Genomic DNA, 20,166 nt, shown 5'->3' on the forward strand with positions numbered 1-20,166 from the left:
TTACAATAGTGCATCTAAATATTTTAAGGGGGGGGGGGTGAGAAGGATTTCTTTATCCTATCCTAGGTATTCCTTAAAGAGGTGGGGTTTCAGGTGTCTCCGGAAGGTGGTGATTGACTCCGCTGTCCTGGCGTCGTGAGGGAGTTTGTTCCACCATTGGGGAGCCAGAGCAGCGAACAGTTTTGACTGGGCTGAGCGGGAACTGTACTTCCTTAGTGGTAGGGAGGCGAGCAGGCCAGAGGTGGATGAACGTAGTGCCCTTATTTGGGTGTAGGGCCTGATCAGAGCCTGGAGGTACTGAGGTGCCGTTCCCCTCACAGCTCCGTAGGCAAGCACCATGGTCTTGTAGCGGATGCGAGCTTCAACTGGAAGCCAGTGGAGAGAGCGGAGGAGCGGGGTGACGTGAGAGAACTTGGGAAGGTTGAACACTAGACGGGCTGTGGCGTTCTGGATGAGTTGTAGGGGTTTAATGGCACAGGCAGGGAGCCCAGCCAACAGCGAGTTGCAGTAATCCAGACGGGAGATGACAAGTGCCTGGATTAGGACCTGCGCCGCTTCCTGTGTGAGGCAGGGTCGTACTCTGCGGATGTTGTAGAGCATGAACCTACAGGAACGGGCCACCGCCTTGATGTTAGTTGAGAACGACAGGGTGTTGTCCAGGATCACGCCAAGGTTCTTAGCACTCTGGGAGGAGGACACAATGGAGTTGTCAACCGTATCATATCATACTAAACCTACATATCATACTAAACCTACATATCATACTAAACCGTAGGCAGAAGTTGACCTTTACTAGGTCGTTGCGCGTAAATAAATGTTTTGGCTTTGATACCAACAATACCTCTCAGATACAACAAAAATGTGGAAAAAAGTTGACAGTATGGTAAAGTTGGCAGAAAAACATCTTCGTATGAAAGGAATATTAGAGACTCACTCAATAAGGGGGAAGTTGTGATGCCTTCAGAAAGTATTCACACCACCCCTTGACTTTTGACAAACAAAAAAAAATGTGTTACAGCCTGAATTTAAACTGTACTAAATTCAGATTGTTTTTTTGTCACTGGCCTACACAAAATACCCCATAATGTCAAAGTAGAATAATTGTATTTATTTTTAAACAAATTAATTCAAACTGAAAAGATGAAATGTCTTGAGTCAATAAGTATTCAACCCCTGTGTTATGGCAGGCCTAAATACATTCAGGTCACTTAACAAGACACATAATAAGTTGCATGGACTCACTCTGTGTGCAATAATAGTGTTTAACATGATTTTTGAATGACCACATCATCTCTGTACCCCACACAATTTCCAACACAGATGAAACCACAAAGACCAGGCAGGTTTTCCAATGTCTCGCAAAGAAAGGCACCTATTGGTAGATGGGTAAAAAAATAAAAAGCAGACATTGAATATCCCTTTGAGCATGGTGAAGTTCTTAATTACACTTTGGATGGTGTATCAATACACCCAGTAACTACAAATACAGGCATCCTTCCTAAATTACCGGAGAGGAAGGAAGCCGCTCAGGGATTTCACCATGAGACCAATGGTGACTTAAAACAGTTACAGAGTTGAATGGCTCCTGAGTAGGAGAAAACTGAAGATGGATAAACAACACTGTGGAATGTTGTTGTACTTAATCCACCATACTAACCTAATTGATAGAGTGAAAAGAAGGAAGCCTGTACAGAATATTCTAAAACATGCATCCTGTTTGCAATAAGGCACTAAAGTAATACTGCAAAACATGTGGCAAAGCAATTCACTTTTTGTCCTGAATATAAAGTGTTATGTTTGGGGCAAATCCAATACAACACATTCCTGATTACCACTCCATATTTTCAAGCATTGTTGTGGATGGGTCATGTTATGGTTATGCTTGTAATCGTTAAGGTCTAGGGAGTTTTTCAGGATAAAAAAGAAACTGAATGGAGCTAAGCACAGGCAAAATACTAGAGGAAAACCTGGTTCAGTCTACTTTCCATCAGACACTGGGATTTTTATTTTATTTTTTAAACAAGCATTTCGCTACACTCACATTAACATCTGCTAACCATGAGTATGTGACAAATAAAATTTGATTTGATTAATTCACCTTTCAGCAGGACAATAACCTAAAATGAAAGGCCAAATCTACATTGGAGTATTTTACCAAGAAGACAACGAAAGATCCTGAGTGTCCGAGTTACAGTTTTGACTTAAATCTGCTTGAAAATCTATGTCAAGACCTGAAAATTGTTGTCTAGCAATGATGAACAACCAATTTGACAGAGCATGAAGAATTTGGAAAATAATAATTGTCAAATGTTGCACAATCCAGGTGTGGAAAGCTCTTAGAATCTTACCCCAAAAGACTCACAGCTGTAATCGCTGCCAATGGCTCATCAACTCATCCCTGACCGTTGGCTACGTCCCTTCCGTCTTCAAGATTGCTATGCGAGAGTTGCACCCTCCTGAAAAAATCTCTGCATGTCTGGCAGACATATGATTCTAACATGTATTGACTCAGGGTGTTGAATACTTATCTAATGAAGGTATGAGTGTTTTATTTAGTACACATTTTTTTTTTTTTTTTTACAAATGTTCACATTTTTCTTCCACTTTAACATAAGCATATTTTGTGTACACAGTTGAATACATTTTAATCCCACATTGTAAGAACAAAATATGGAAAAAGTCATCAGGCGTGAATACTTTCTGACGGCACTGTATATCTATGTGCGTGCATGAACCCATTTAGCCTCAGTTACTTGGCTCTCCTAGCTACATCTAGCCCACTCCCTGAAAGCTACACCTCATCTTTGATTTCAGGTGACATCAGGTGAGAAAGAACGCTCGTTAAGGAAGACCTGAGGGGTTGCTTAAGGGTTGGTAAGGTTATAGTTCAGACACAGTGGTAGGATTGTCAAACGTTTGCCGTTTGCCGTTGTACTTAGCACCTCTGAACAGTGTCGGCAGTCAATCTCTTTAGTATTCACACAGCAAAGACCTTCAAGTCGTCAGCTACTAAGCCTTATTAAAATACTCCCAAACAGAAGGGGGAAGTAGTTTTGCTTGACAATGCATGTCCGTGTATGTTGCTTAGCTAGTTCATGGGTAAAAATAAAAATGGTCAAGATTGGTCTAGATTCCAAAGTTAGCTAGCTAGCTGCGCTAATGTTGTTATTTTGTAGAAAACTCTTGTTGATACTAGCCAGATAGCCACAGCTAGATAACTGCTTAGCAAGATGACGAAGAAACAATTTAATTAACTTTCCATAATCTCATACTGCCAGCGCCAGCTCATAGCCAAATGTTTAGCTAGCTAGCTAATGTTAGCATATTTGCTAGCTAGCACAACATAGATAGCTAGCTAGAGACATTGCAATAACTCCACAGCTAACACAGGCAGCAGTTTCATGAAAACGTGATTTAATTAAAATATCAATACGTACTCTGCTCATGCCCAGTAACAGCTAGTGTCCTTCCTACTATCAACAATAGGCCAGCCAGAAAGTATTTTTCAACCAACAAACCAGCCAAGCCAAGCCCTACCTAACCCATCCAAGAAATGCAGCAGGCAGGCCTGTATAATCATCAATAATACAGTGATATCTCATCATATCCCACCAGTTCACAGGGCGATGCTTGGGCCACACACTAATCACTGTATTATAGTCTTCATTGTGTCCACTCAACACAATAACAGTTGTGGGTATGGGGGTATCGGTCTGTGGAACAGACTGACATATGGGCTATGGACCCTGTGTGTTCATATGATACTCTGTATCAGCCAGTACTTCATCTGGCTAGCTATCATTAGGTATTCAATGCATTGAAAACAGCTATCTAGATCAGTCCCTTGTTGCTTGCTGTCAATGTTGTTTTGTAAGAACTTATCTAGCAACTTATCTAGTAATATGGTCAGGTAAACACACTACAGAGCCCAATCCAGACACCCTTGCACTGGCCCCAGTGTTTCCTGGGAAGCAGACAAACAAGCTGGTCCAGGATTGGCTCATGTTTGGCCTGGTTTCAGCAATTCCCCTCTCTCATTCCCTTCTCCCTCCCTTTCCCTGCCTGCAGAACAGACTACATACTTGGCTCAGCCTTATGCCAGAGTCAGACCAGCCCAGGCGTGTATCCCAAATGGAACCATATTCCCTATTGGCACTGGTAATAAGTATTGCAATATAGGGAATAGGGTGCCATTTGGGATGCATGTCAGACCAGCGCCCCCAGCTCTCACCCCCCAGAACACAGACTGACTGACTGGGTCCATATCTTGACTGTAGGACTCTCTGTTCCCACTGTTACATGGCTTAGAAGGAAAAGGCTTTACAGACCCCACGCAGACAGAGTAGAATGCAGCTAGAAGCATATTAGAATAATAATAATAAATAAATAAAATTCCACACAAAACAACAAACGTTCATTCTATTATTGATACGTTTCAGTTAGATGTTCAGGTGTGTTTCAGGTGTGAGGGGCTCGTCTACTTCTCTGTCTGCTGGCCTCTGGAAGCCCCTCCTCTCCCCTTCCCTCCTCTCCTTACCACTCTTCTCACCTGTACTCACCCCTTCTCTGTCCAGTCTCCTTCCCTCCTCTCTCATATCCTCCCCTACTCCACTTTACCCTCCGCTCTCCTCTTCTCTCCCTTCCAAAGGAGCCAAACTGTCTGTACCTTATCACTACAGAACGAGGCAGCGCAGGCCAAACAATACATTCCACAGGCGCTGTCTGATTGCATCCCAAATGGGATACTATTCCCTATATAGTGCACTACTTTTCTGGTCAAAAGTCGTGTCCTATATGTAGGGAATAGGGTGCCATTTGGGACATAGCCTGTTTGTCATTGAAAGTCGTTGAGCCTGATAGGTGGAGGAGTGACAACACACAACTCTGTTGATATTCAAATGGAGAGGAGGGGGAGTGGGGACTGGGCTCACAGAAGACTGGGAAGGAGAGTGAAAGCCAGGGATGGATGTAGAGGGAGAGTGAAAGCCAGGGAGGGATGTACAGGGAGAGTGAAAGCTAGGGAGAGAGGGAGAGAACCTGGGAGAAGGAGATGAAAAAAGGAGAGAGACCGAGAGAAAGCCAGAGACAGAGGGAGGATGGCTAGCAGGCAGGAAGAGAGAGACAGACAGAGACAGATACAGAGGGAAAGGCAGATAGAGGGAGGCTGGACAGCAGGCAGGGAGAGAGAGGGGCTGGCCCCTAGCCCTGGATGGATCCTTTGTCTCTGTCTAGGGTCTGAGACAAATAATAGGGACAGTCTGGCGCTACTGGGACACTGTGGTGTGGGGAAGAAACATCAGCTGGATATCCCTGGGGCATTCTCACCTTCTGTTAACCCTTTCATATAGATACAGACAGACGGCCAGGGACATACGCATGTCTAGGCTGACTCATTGACTCACAAAGTGTCTACCATGCTGGTCTATGTCTAATTCTATGTCCATGTCTAGTTCATTCGCCACTTATATGCTTATATATGTCTAGTCTAGTTCATCCGTATGTGACTCAAACCTGTGACTCTGTTTGTCCGAAGAGAGATAAAGTCAAAACCGGAGCCCTTGATACACAAACCCAGACCCGGACCCCTTGAGACCCAGATGTCCATGAACATACATCCTTTCATTTGTGTTAGAAGAACATGGTAGACTTGTATAGTCTATGTCTAGTTGAGTCCATCTGTATAGAACCAGTGACTGACTAGACTGTCCTATCATCGTCATTTTATAGATTTTTATTTAACTAGGCAAGTCAGTTAAGAACACATTCTTATTTACAATGACGGCCTACCCCGGACGACGCTAGGCCAATTGTGGCCACCCTATGGGATTCCCATTCATGGCCGGATGTGATACAGCCTGGATTCGAACGAGGGACTGTAGTGACGCCCCTTGCACTGAGATGCAGCGCCTTGCGCCACTCGAGAGCCCACTAGACATATATTAGCATAGAAGTGGTGATTGAACAGACATGGACATAGAATTAGACATAGACCAGCATGGTAGACATGGTAGACACTGAGTCAGCCAGACATGCTGATGTCGCTGGCCGTCTGTCTTTATCTTTATGAAAGGGTTAACAGAAGGTGAGAATGCCCCAGGGATATCTAGCTGATGTTTCTTCCCCACACCACAGTGTCCCAGCAGCGTCAGACTGCCCCTATTATGCGTGTCAGACCTCTGCCCTCAGCCCCTAGGCTGAGACAAAGGACCCATCCAGGGCTCAGATGATAATGGTAAAAGGAAGTCAGAATTAATCATTTGAACTCCACATCCACACATTCAGCTGCTGCCGAACCCACCTCCTGTGATGGGCAGATTCAGATTCACTTTTATTAAATCGGTTAGTTAGATAGCCAGTAAAGACAGATGATCAGTTAGATAGCCAGTCGAAACATAATACAGGCCTTGCCAACTATTGTCCAATTTTCTAGTACTCTACCATGCAAGGCACTAAATAAAGAAAATGTCATTGGTAGCACTGGTGCGCTCAACTTTAAAAAGCTAGGAGCACCACATGAAATTTAGGAGCACCAGAAGCAGATGTTTTGCCCTAAAAACTAATATGTAGCACGGTAAAGATATTTGTTTATTATACAAATACCTGTCATTGAAATGACTAAGTCATTTGTGGAATATTAGGTTCCTGCATTGTGTAAAAGCACAATATTTCCATTGAAAATGTTACTGTCTCTTTAAAAAGGTCAGCTTTGTGATGATGACATGCAAGAGATGTGCCATTTAGTCATTGCAAAGCTGTGATCTCCTGAAGAAGCTATCCCTTTTACATTCTTTCTGTGCCCCCAAGTGTTTGGATAAACTGGTAAAGTTAGATAGGTAGCCAATGAGGTAACATGACTGAACAAAGTGTAAACAAATGGTTAACAACCGCCCACAACATGGTTTATTATGGATGTAAAATGGTCCGGGCGTTCTGCTATAGCAGGGTCTCCCAAACTCAGACCTGGGTGCACCTTTAGTTTTTTTGCCCTAGCTCTACATAGCTGATTCAAATAACCAACTCATCAAGCTTTGATTATTTGAATCAGCTGTGTAGTGCTAGGGACCGAGTTTAGGAAACCCTGTACTACAGGAAGATTTCTTTTTTTTAAATGTTGCGCTGGTAATATGGGACAGATCCTTAGACCTGGTTGTGCTTGAAGTAAACCATTGTCGCTGTAGTAATGTTGCAACCATGACGCTACCGAATCTACAATTGCTTTTTTTCTCAAGGGCACTCAAACAATGGTAAAGCGAAGCTGGGAGATTTTTTCCCTAATAATCGCACAGTGCTCCCAAAATTAAACTCCTGTTCGCACAGCAAAATATTGAGTCGCACCTTAGAGCCCTGCTACCATGCCATCTCAATTGAACAAATAGCTAGGCAATGCTCTATATAAGTGCTTTGTGAGGGCATTTAAAGACTTATTGATAATTTCATACAGCATTAATCATTAGCCTATTAATTTTTATTTGGAAGATAATGTCGTGTCCCAAATAGCACCGTATTCTCTATAAAATGCACTACTTTTGGAAAAAAGGAAGAAAGAAAAAGGGCACTATATAGGAAATAAGATGCCATTTGGGACACAACCTAAATAAGGGGAATGAGTGAAGAAAGAAAGAAAGAAAGAAAGGCAGGCAGGCAGGCAGGCAGGCAGGCAGGCAGGCAGGCAGGCAGGCAGACAGACAGACAGACAGAGACAGACAGACAAGGAAGTGATGAGTATCTCTCAGGCAGAGCAGACTGAAGCATAGTTGAGCGATGGAAGGATCGACCTGGATTATCACACTGCAGTGGTAATGTTGTGTCAGGATACATCAGTCAAGTGCAGCATGATATCATTACACTAAAGAAGAGATGAGAAATAAAGCTACACTAGCTGTCAATCAGACCAGTTCCATAACCTGCATAGACAGACACACCTAAACTACAGAATATATACTTGCCTAGATAAAGGATAACGCAGGGGTTCTCATGGGTTACATACGGAAGGTGTTGATACAGGAATCCTGTGCTACAGACACTGAATACTGTACACAGTACAGTATTTGAAAGAAAACAAATACCATTTAAACTCAGGTTCTGACAGATACCTATGCCTAGATGAATAGACTGCAGAGTTCTTTTCCTATATGCTACATAGAGAAATGCTGAAACGGAGGGTGCTGAGATATACAGGTGGATATGGCTGGTCGTCAGACAGAATATCCCTTTTATCCCTTAGCTAGCTAGTTACAGTAGTAGTAGACACAAATGCCTTCCAGTTCCAAATACATGAGACAGAACATGGAACACATGATGAAACACTCAATTAAGGCGTCTGGGCGCTGAAGATGGACCCCATGCCTAGGATACATATTTCCTCCTTGATTATTGTATGGATGGGGAATTGTGGGTAGGCGACGTCCCGCGGCGAGAGCAAGGTAATGAGGTGCTGCTGTCAGATTTATTTCTCTCCCGGATTACACATCCCAAATGACACCCTATTCCTTATATAATGCACTGTCAAAGGTAGTGCGCTGTATAGGGAATACGGTGCCATTTGTGACACAGGCAGGAGACAAAGTGTCGGAGCGATGGCACCTTCTTGAAATGCCATTACCTGCAGCAGCATATTTACCAGGCAGGAAGGATGGCTATGATGGGAACATTAATGCTAATGAAGATTTGAGCTGGTCTTTGTCTTAGCTCATCCTCATCCCTAACTCCCCAGTCCCAGACAAGCTCTCAACATCCCAGCCCATCCCTTTCTTGTAACTCCCAACCCCTTTCCTCCTCCCCATCCTCCTCCCCATGGTGGATAGGAAGGGAGACCATCCTATCCACCATACCCAGCTCCAATCATTAGCTCCCAGCCCCATCCCTCCAGCCTACATGAATCCCTATCCCCATCCCCGATCGCTCCTACCAAAAGTAATCAGATTACGTTCGGGTAATCTAAAAGTTACATGACTAATTAAAATTTTGGACAGGTAACTAGTAACCGTAATGGATTACATTTAGAAAGTAACCTACCCAACCCTGTGTGTGTGCGTGTTTATGGTGTTACCTTGAGGTAGTCTGCATACGTCTGCGTACGTCCGTCTGTGTGTTGGTCTGGGTTCCTACCTGGAGGTGGTCGGTCTTTGGGCAGGTTGTGTGTGTGTGTGTCTGTCTGTCGGAGTGCGAGCGTGTATGTGTTACTTACCTTGAAGCGGTCTTTGGGCAGGGCCTGTGCTCCCTTCATGATGACCTCCTGAACCCTCTCTACTGACAAGTCTGTCCCTGCTGCCTCAAGACGCTGGCTGAAGAAACCTATCACCTGGGGGACAGGGACATATGTCAGAAAAAGGATTTGTGTGTGTGTGCATGTTAGCTTGAGGAACCTTTCAGTTGAACTGTTATTTTTCAGTCGTGTGTGTGTGTGTGTAGTGTGAGAGAGATGGTGTTTTTTGTCTGAGTGTGTGTAATTGTAAGTGGACAATTACACACACACACAGTTACACTTTAAGGTCCAGTCTTTTTCATGTGCTTTTTGGTGTCACCACTGACACTCTCGAGAATTAACACTTCAATGAGTCTCGTCTCTGTACATTTGTACATCAATAACATATGTTGATCTGATTGAACTATCATCTCTTCTCAGCTTCTATTTGTATCATCTGGATTCTAATTCATTTAACCCTGTTCTTTGGGTCTTCACAATAGTCTACCATTGCAACAGACGTCCCCCCCCCACCATCACCCCCTTAGGCAGGGTTGTAGTAGACCACATATTGAGTGTCTCGTCTCGCATCCATTTTTACTTGACTCAATCAATGGGGACTTGTAATTTCTTCCTGAGACCAGCCGAGACCCGAGGCTTCATTTATAACCGTTGTGTCAATTTTACACAAAAAAAATGGAGATTCATAAACTTGGTGCAAGCCATACATACGCATGTGTCACATTATGAATTAGACCGGTTGTGAAAAGGCCCATCCTTCACCTTTTATGGTGACAATTAACACCCTTCTTTGCTGTAAACTTTGGAAGTATTGGAATTAGGCCAAGACAGTATCTAAAGGAAATAGCAATGGCCAACTTGATCAAACGTCTTGGGAGGTGGCAGAATGTTTTCTTTTGCAGTGACATTTGCTGTATCTGATCGTCCCGGAAACACAAAAACAATAACAATAACAAATTGTTTTAGACTTGCAAACAGATCGTTTGCCTTCAATAATGTTCTGCATTTACTTTTTCCTGAACCTAAATATGCTGCACTGCCGCAAATTCGGAAACATGGTCTACTTTGAAAAAAATACAAGCAGTGCTAGCCTACACACATTCAATGCAAAAGATCAACTGTCAAATTATATTGTAGGCCTGTGTTATAACAATAGTTCCTTTCAGATGTATAGAGCAAAAATGATTTATAATGGCCTATTTAATAGGCCCAATTAAATGAGACGCGCATGGTAATTTCTTGTATGGCTACTTGGTGAATATGAACTCTTCATGGCCAGAAAGGTGAGGAATATATTATGCAATGGTAGATATATTTATTATGTTTAGAAATGAAATAGTCTACTCGAGAAATGACAGTATTCAGACATAGCCCACACATGTCAACGGAAACGATGAACCGTCTGCTCTACCGTTAAACTGTGTTTCAGATTGAAACTATTTACTACTGGGAAGTGGGTCCAATTAAATGAGAGATGGGACAAATGGTAGCCTATCCTAACTTGTTGTATAAGCCTATAAGTTATTTTGCGAGTATGAAACCATCACTAACCAGGTTACTATCAAAGCTTTTGTCGGATTAAAAAAAATATATGACCGGCCTGATGGAAACAGAACATTAACCGGTAAACGTTCCAAACGTCGACAAAACCAAATATGCTAGACAAGGTGGGATCTTTTTGTGCCGATAAAATAAATTATTACGTAATGTTGGTGGAAAATATTTTATGCACAAATATTGATTTAATAACCATCAGATTTGTTGTATTTATTATGGATCCCCATTAGCTCTTCCTTGGGTCCAGCAAAATTAAGGCAGTTTATACAATTTTAAAAACATTACAATACATTCACAGATTTCACAACAGACTGTGTGCCCTCAGGCCCCTACTCCACCACATATCTACATTACTAAATCCATGTTTATGTATAGTGTGTATGTTATCGTATGTGTGTGTGTGTGTGTCTGTACCAATGTTTGTGTTGCTTCACAGTCCCCGCTGTTCCATAAGGTGTTTTTTGATCTGTTTTTTTTAAATCAAATTTTACTGCCTGCGTCAGTTACTTGATGTGTAATAGAGTTCCATGTAGTCATGGCTCTATGTAGTACTGTGTGCCTCCCATAGTCTGTCCTGGACTTGGGGACTGTGAAGAGACCTCTTGTGGCATGTCTTGTGGGTTATACATGGGTGTCCGAGCTGTGTGCCAGCAGTTTAGACAGACAGTTCGGTGCATTGAACATAATAAAAGTAAAAGACATAATAAAAGTCATACTTCAATAAAAGTCATATTGAAGTCAACTTGGAGTCACGCCTTGATGACATGTTGCGCGGTCTTCCCACTACGACCCGGGAAAGCATGCAATTTATTAGGCTACAGATTAAATAAATTATGGACTTCACAGGGTTGTGAAAGTGTGAGGTGATGAGCTTGCTGCTCCTTTCCAATAAATATCTAGAGTCTTATTGTAATGGGTCCTATGTGTAGCTGGTCTAGAGAGTCAGGCGCAGGACAGCAGATATGAGTAATAAACACACTTTTACTCAAAATGTAAAATATACAAAGTAACAAATACATGCACACCACGACAGACCGAAAATACAATACACAATCACTCACAAAAACCCATGGGGGAGCAGAGGGTTAAACAGTAATTGTGGGATTGAAATCAGGTGTGTAAAACAAAGAAGAAACAAATGGAAAATGAAAAGTGGATCGGCGGTGGCTAGAAGGCCAGTGACGTCGACCGCTGAACGCCGCCCGAACACGGAGAGGGACTGACTTCGGCGGAAGTCGTGACACTTATTCTAGTGACACGATGGCCGGGGATTGGCTGCCGTTTGACAAATACAAATCTAGTATTTTGATCATAATAATAATAATCTCATCATGTAGGCTATACGTGTGCTCCAGCCAACAGCTCTCAGAGCCAACAACACGCAGGTAGCGCTGTTGGCTAGAGTGCATGTGCCAACACCAGAGCGGGCACACTCACTATATAACGCAACATTTTTTGTGCGAAAACCATCAGTAGAGTTCAAAATGTGATGGAAACCAATTGAATTTGTATTTTTTATTTGTTTAATGGAAATTTAACTGCAAAAGGTATTTTATTTGCCCTACGTCATCACGTATTATATTATTATATTATTATTATATTACGTATAGCCTTTTATCTGCAACAAGTCCATCTCAGTCACACATATCTTCTGGGGAAAATGCAGATGTTTTAATATTCACATGAAATTCTGTCACCAATTGGATGGAAACCTAGCTACAGTCCCAGACAGACCTCTCAAACAGGATGCAGCACACACAAGCATCAGAGGCAGCAGGGCTGGGTTACAGGGAAAGGAGTAGTGAAGATTCGGCTGCCATCTGTCTTTACTGAAGTCTTACGCTTTCTAAATCCTGTTCATAAATTGTAAATTGCCATTTGTTTTCTATGAAGAGTCTTAGATTCATGTTTGAATTTAAATTCATTGGAATGGGGTGCGTGCGTGTGTATGAGCAGTGTCCGTCTGTATGTGCATGCGAGCACTCGATTGTATGCCTCTCTCTCTCACTCACTGTGTCGAGGTTCTGCATGATGTCCTGGAAGGATGGGTGTGTTCTGAACTGTTCAAAGAGCTCTCTCTTGTAGAGCAGGGCGTAGACCAGGTTGGGGTTGTGGTGTAGAGAGTTCGACAGACACGAGTTGATGATCTCCAGCATCATCCTGATCACCTCCTCAATCACATTCAGGTCCTGGGCCTATAAAAGAGAGAGATGACTAACTATTAACATACAGGGTCTATGAAAGAGAGAATCTGATTTATTTTAGAAGAGACAGAAGAAGCAAGACACAATAGACAACTTTTAGGTGAAACATTTAATGACCTGATATTTCACTTTGGGGGAAACCTGTATGAAAGAATTACCCTGATGTGTCACCTTTGTCTTACTGCAGTAAATTTGATTGTTTTTGCTAAATGTCCAACACAGTGGTCATCTGGTTTAAAGCAAATAGGGATTACATAACCAAAAGAACAAGGCTACTAGAAGTAAAAGGGAAACTTTGTTCCTAGAATCAATGGTTTCCATTGGGTCGTAAATAGAAAGTGACTGTGTGTGAGAGCACGGCAGCCTAGCAGCGGCCATAGCGAGGGAGCCAGAGAGGAAGCCGGGGGCACCACTAGGTCCGTAGCGGTAGTACACAGGGATCACAGGGGCAGGCAGGCGGCAGGGTGGTTGTGTCATGTTGAGGGATACCCATTGTGATGCCTGCGTGGCTGAGATGGTATCTAGCTCCATACAGACTGTCTGGAGTCTCTGGCTAGGGACCAGACAGCACTGCAGCACTCTGCTATGCAAAACAGCAACATATTATGCCTGCCTGCCTGTGAGGGAGGGGGAGGGAGGGAGAGAGGGAGAGAGAGAGAGCAGAAGGAGTGGGGAAGTGAAGTCCCTTCCGTGGCTAGATTACAGCCCTGCTCCCTCCCTCCATTACCTCATGCTATCGTTCACTCCCACTTTGTAAACCACCAATCTCTAGCTAACTATGCTCAGAATATCAAGGATCCTAGGTTATTGTAAAGGCTTCACATCATGTTCTAACAGCTGAAGTATGGTCATTCATCTAAAAATGTGCCATTGGCCCGAAAACAATCATGTAAATTCTAAAACTCACAATCATCAATACACCAGACATAAGGGCGTGGTGGTGGTTAGGGCTGTGGCGGTCATGACATTTTGTCAGCTTGTGACGGTCAAGCAAATAACTCCCAGTCTCACGGAAATTGGCCAATAATTAACATAAACACATTTAGCATCTCCTTGCTTCCACACACAGCTTTACAAGCCACTGATGCAGACCTTTGGAACATCTACATTTTTTAAAAGTCTAATAAATCCATGTAATATAGCCTACAAAAAGAACAATAAATCAAGTATTTATTTTAGGCAGGTCAAAAGAAACATAATATGAAGAAAATGTAGTCTGTTTCAAATGAACAGAATAGCTGTCCTTATGTTAGGCCTTGATCTGGCTATGCCATATGGCGGTGGGCTACACTAGTTCATTTAGCAGACAAGATTTGCTTAGAATTCCGCGGAATTATTTTATAGTATGAAGAATGCAATTGAACATAACTGAATAAAATAGAAAGGATATTTTCTACAAATTATTTGGGGGAGTGCGCACATGCGGCTATTCTGTGTTGAAAAGTTAACAAAGATACTCCTATATGCTTAATTATTTATGTGACTTTAGTTGTGAAACAGATGAGCTCATGAGCTCTCATGTATTGTTTGATTAGCTTTTCGAATACATTTGCATTGATGTCAGAGTGATTGCAGGGACAATAGAGTACTGAATTGGAGGCAGTTAGCAAGTTTGGTAGGCTACAAATGACCATCAGCAGCATCAGAGCTTGGAGATGCCTATTTGGAGAAGTCTAATTACCATGATTACCATACAGTCACTGTAACAGCCCTAGGGGCGGCAGGTAGCATTGGGCCAGTAACCCGAAAAGTTGCTGGTAAAAATCTGTCCTTCTGCCGCTGAACAAGGTAGTTAACCCACTGTTCCCCGTCATTGTAAATAATAATTTGTCCTTAACTGACTTGTCGAAAGGGAAATAAAGATTATATTTTAAAAATTACCCTCCATAACCATCTGGGCACCCACAGAATAAAATAGAACATATGCTATGGGTCTACCAGTCTATAGCTCCAAACAACATGGGCTTCCAGGGTGTCAGCTGGGTACTAGCAGCAACAACACACCATACCATTTCAACTGCATAGGGACTCACACTGTCCTTTTGACTCACAAAACAACTCATGTCCGAACCAATTTCCTCACAGCGAAGGAGAGAAGACATCGCTCCTTCAGAGGGGGAGAGAGAGATAAGGGGAGAGAAAGAGACAGACACATGGTATCTGCATCCGCATGGGGTTGCCAGCCTGAGGCTGGTCTACTTGCTATTTCCCTTTCGACTCCCTCCCTCCCTACTGCTTGTCTACTTGCCATTTCACCTTTGACATCAACAGTTTCATTCTACCCAGTCCCTCCCTCCCTGCCGTCTGGCAGCGCTTATGCCATATTCCCATGGCTGAGAGGGAGGAAAGAGCATGTCTGCATCCCAAATGGCACCCTATTCCCTTTATAATGCCCTACTTTTGAAAAGGTCCCAATTGGCTCTAGTCAGAAGTTGTGTACTAAGTAGGGAATATGGTGCCATTTGGGACACAGTCAATCATGTCTGTCTGCAGCAGCAGGAGAGCTGGATCACCCTCTGTGCGTCAGACCAATTTAGACCCCTGCACTAATGGCTTCTGAGTGGCTAAGACGGAGCCAGCCCACCAGCCGAGAGTCACTGGCTGAAAATCGAGTCAGAGACGCAATGGGGAGCCACTGACTGCAGGACCGCTGAGCACAAAAATGAAGAGGAGAGGAGTGAGCAAGAGCGATCCATTCTGAGGACACAAAGGGTAGATAGGAAGTGCACACTGAAAGTTGGATAGTTGGTTTATCTGAGTGATGGCATCTCCTGGCTGTAGGGCCGTGGGGTCCTCTGCACTGCCATGTGATACATGTTCTCTGAACAGCTGGATCTCCAGTACCTTACAGAGATAGAGTCATGCCTGTTCCAGCCCAGGAGAAAAGAGAAGGCCTAGGAGAAAGCTGGTCTGAATAATCCCATGCAGCGTAGCTATAGCTAGATATCATCTTCTAGGGTAAGGCGGGGCAGCAGAGATGGAGAGAACATACTGTACTGTGCTCTTCATCTACATCTGATAGTGCAGCGCTGGCTTGTAGATAGCCGCTACTCAGACAGCCACTGGCTTGACTGCCTGGTGTATTACATTACAGTAGTTTATGAAATGACATGGAAGAGATATGAGGTATGTATATGGGAGTCTGTGTGTGTGTGTGTGTGTGTGTGTGTGTGTGTGTGTGTGTGTGTGTGTGTGTGTGTGTGTGTGTGTGTGTGTGTGTGTGTGTGTGTGTGTGTGTGTGTGTGTGTGTGTGTGTGTGTGTGTGTGTGTGTGTGTGTGTGTGTGTGTGTGTGTGTGTGTGTGTGTGTGTATATAAAACACATACAAATACTCAAGATAAAACTATGAGGCAGCGATATGACGTTGTCATAGAAACATGCACATGATGAGCGAACGGAACACAGATATGGAATAAACGGGGTGTTGGTGTGTGTGTGTGTGTGTGAGTTGCTCGCATCAAAAAGCTTTTTGTGTTCAAACGAACATGGTGTGTAACAGGAACAGTTTGTCTGATAACTGTTGAAAAGAGCCAGGTAGTGACCCAAATGGCACTCTATTCCCTACATAGTGCACTACTTTAAACCAGAGCCCTTTGGGCCTTGGTCAAAAGGAGTGCACTATATAGGGAACAAGGTGCCATTTGGGACAGACAGAGTTAGTAAAATATTTATTCATACAACCATCTGTCATGTAGGACACAGGGAGGGACAAGGCCGGATTAAGAAATCATAGGCCCTTTTTTTGTGAAAAAAGTGCTGCTGGCAAAAAAATGAGTTGTTGAGAATTAAAATAAATAAATATTGGTTCTACAGACAGATTAGTCTTCTCTTTTCAGCGGTGGGCATTTGCTTTCCAAACTGTACATTTTTTCCGCAATTGTATTTAGAAATTTGCAAAAAGGCAAATAAACAGCCGAAACCAACCATAGAAATATCATCTATAGATAACAGTTCCCACTCAAGTTAGGACGGGAAGCCAATTGCTAGCGTAGCCATGAGTTTAACACTCAAATTGCCAGGGTAAGAGCAGATGTTCCAAATCCCTTCTATGGATTATAGGTCTATGGCCACAATGGAACAAGCTGTATATTTGGCGCACTTGCTGCCCAAATTGCGGCCTTCCTGACTGTAGGCAACCGGTCACTGCCAAACTAAACACATGAGTAAATGAGGGATACAACGTTTATGTTATGATGTGTTGGGTGCATTTTCCTGGCATGGTTTAGGTCCACTTGTAGAATCTATGCCAAGGTGCACTGAAGCTGTTCTGGCAGCTCATGGTGGCCTAAAACCCCTTTAAGACACTTTATTTTGGCAGTTACCTGCATGGCTTATGATCAAATGTTATCCAGTTATTTTTTTGTAACTACTGATGCTTTGTGGCTCAATGTTGCTCTCTGGTGTATTTTGAACATTGCAAGCGGGCTCCTTTGGTTGGATAAAATAATGATAAAAAATAACTTTTTTTTGCCTCGTGCCCCTTATGGCATTGGGCCCCTGACTCACACAGTTGGCCAGTCACATTTTCTTAATATGCAGTTTATTTTTTATTAATCAGTTACCCATTCAAGGCAAGGCCCCCAGTTACCCACTTGGGCCTCCTACCTCCTCTCCTCCCCCAATCTGATAATGAGCAGAGCGGCAGCAGGCGGCTGTCTACACTCATTGAGAGAGGGCTCCTGAATCCTCCTGTGGTTGCGGTAAAAATATGTAAAATATATACTACATATACTGTATTTCATGTATTTTTTTGTTGTTTTTGCTACCTGTTGGGCCCCCAACGGGCCTGGGAACAGGGCCTCAGCCCCGGTAAGCCCCTTTATTCATCCGGGCCCTGGGGAGGGAGTGTATACATTTGTTGCCCTGGCTAGGTTCAGAAGAGCTCGTGTGTGTGTCTCCCTGTCAGTGTTTCAGTTCGGAAAATTTGTCACAGACAAGTGACTGGGAAGATTTATCAGACAATTTATCAGACATCTGAGAAACTTACAGGCCATCCATATGCATTGGGTGTGTACCCGATTAGGGCGTCCACCCATGCAGAGCCAGCCCCATCAATAAATGAGGGATATTGGCCAAATGAGACACATTTACATGTCCTTAAAACAGCCTGTAACAAATTACAAAAACACTATTCCTTGTGTTTCAATGTGTAGCATATGCAAAACTTTATAGCCTATTGTTTTATTGGTTTTTAATTTATTTTCTAAAACAATAATTGTCCACCTCACGGTTCAGCTGTCAGAGATTTGAGCACTAAATGCATCAGGGCATTGCATGCAGAGGCCTATAGGATTAGGCATCCACTAAGGTATTAATATATTTTTTTTACATTTATAAAAAAGCAAGAAAAGTTTAAGCCTCAGAGTGAGAGAGAGAATTAGAGATATGCCGGCGCCATGCTATGACACCGACATGGACTTTTTATAGTCAGTTATACAGTGCATTCGTAAAGTATTCAGACTCCTTGATTTTTTCCACATTTTGTTAGTTACAGCCTTATTCTAAAATTGATTAAATCTACATACAATACACCATAATGACAAAGTGAAAACAGGTTTTCAGATATTTTTTTAAACGTATTAAAAATAAAAAACAGAAACACCTTATTTACATAAGTATCCAGACCCTAATCTATGAGACTCTAAATTGAGCTCAGGTGCATCCTGTTTCCATTGGTCATCCTTGAGATGACTCTCCAACTTGATTGGAGTCTACCTGTGGTAAATTCAATTGATTGAATATGACTTGGAAAGCCACACACCTGAGAAAATAGGTTTTGCTCTAGGATGTTGCCTGTGCTTAGCCCCATTTTGATTGTTTTTTTTTACCCTGAAAAACTCTCCAGTCCTTAATGATTACACGCATACCCATAACATGACGCAGCCACCATTACGCTTGAAAATATGGAGAATGGTACTTAGCAATGTGTTGTATTGTATTTGCCCTAAACACAACTTTGTATTCAATAGAAAAAGTTAATTGCATTGCCACAATTTTTGCAGTATTAATTTAGTACCTTGTTGCAAACAGGATGCATGTTTTGGAATATTTGTATTCTGTACAGGCTTCCTTCTTTTCACTCTGTCAATTAGGCTAGTATTGTGGAGTAACTGTCATGTATTGTATTGTCATGTCTTGTCCCTGTGCTTTCTCTTCTCTTCGTTTCCCCCTGCTGGTCTTATTAGGTTTCTTTCTCTCTCTCTATTCCTCTCTCTCTCTATCGTTCCGTTCCTGCTCCCAGCTGTTCCTCATTCTCCTAACGACCTCGTTTACTCTTTCACACCTGTCCCCTATTTTGCCCTCTGATTAAGTCTCTATTTCTCTCTCTGTTTCTGCTTCTGTCCTTGTCGGATTCTTGTTTGCTGTTTGCTGTACCCTTGTTCCGTTCTGTTGTATTCTGCCTCATCTTCAGATACTGCGTGTGAGCAGGTGTCTCTATCCTCTACGGCCCGCGCCTACCCGAAGGGACCTGCAGTCTGTTGCCGCAAGCCCTGCAACTCTCCCCAACTAAAGAGGATTTAAGTTTTCCCTGTTTGGACATTTCCTGTTAAGGATTGAGGATTATGTTTTCTCTGTTTGGACTTTAGTAAACTCTGTTTCTGTTAAGTCGCTTTTGGGTCCTCACTCACCTGCATAACAGTAACTAAAATGTTGTTGATCCATCCTCAGTTTTTTGTGTTTGAAATTCCGTGCTCAACTGGGGGACTTCACAGAAAATTGTGGGGTACTTAGATAAGGTAGTCATTCAAAAATTATGTTTAAAACTATTATGCAACTTAAGCCAATTTTTACTTCTGAACTTATTTAGGCTTGCCATAACAAAGAGGTTGAATACTTATTGACTGAAGACATTTCAGCCTTTTAAGTTGTTATTCATTTGTAAAAGGTTCAAAAAACATAATTCCACTGACATTATGGGGTATTGTGTGTAGGCCAGTGACAAAAAAAATGTAAATTGAATACATTTTAATTTTGTGATATCCAATTGGTAGTTACAGTCCTGTCCCATCACTGCAACTCCCCTACGGACTAGGGAGCGGCAAAGGTCGAGAGCCTTGCGTCCTCCGAAATACGACTGCTTCTTGACACACTGCTCGCTTAACCCAGCCGCACCAATGTGTCGGAGGAAACAGCGTCCAATTGGCGACTGGAGTCAGCTTGCAGGGGCCCCGGCCCACCACAAGGAGTTGCTAGAGCGTGA

The 20,166-nt window shown here is 42.9% G+C and overlaps 1 protein-coding gene across 1 annotated transcript in view; it reads right to left on the reverse strand.

Moving 5' to 3' along the window:
- LOC124048548 (dymeclin-like) overlaps positions 1-20,166 on the reverse strand; it is a 107,453-nt gene that overhangs the window by 5,113 nt on the left and 82,174 nt on the right. Inside the window, exons 8-9 of the mRNA XM_046369449.1 lie at positions 12,775-12,957; positions 9,188-9,301 (exon numbers count right to left, since the gene is read on the reverse strand). Coding sequence (XP_046225405.1) covers positions 9,188-9,301; positions 12,775-12,957 — 297 coding nt within the window. The remainder of the gene's footprint in view (positions 1-9,187; positions 9,302-12,774; positions 12,958-20,166) is intronic.

Source organism: Oncorhynchus gorbuscha, linkage group LG11 (genome assembly GCF_021184085.1).
Source record: "Oncorhynchus gorbuscha isolate QuinsamMale2020 ecotype Even-year linkage group LG11, OgorEven_v1.0, whole genome shotgun sequence".
Lineage (NCBI taxonomy): Eukaryota > Metazoa > Chordata > Actinopteri > Salmoniformes > Salmonidae > Oncorhynchus > Oncorhynchus gorbuscha.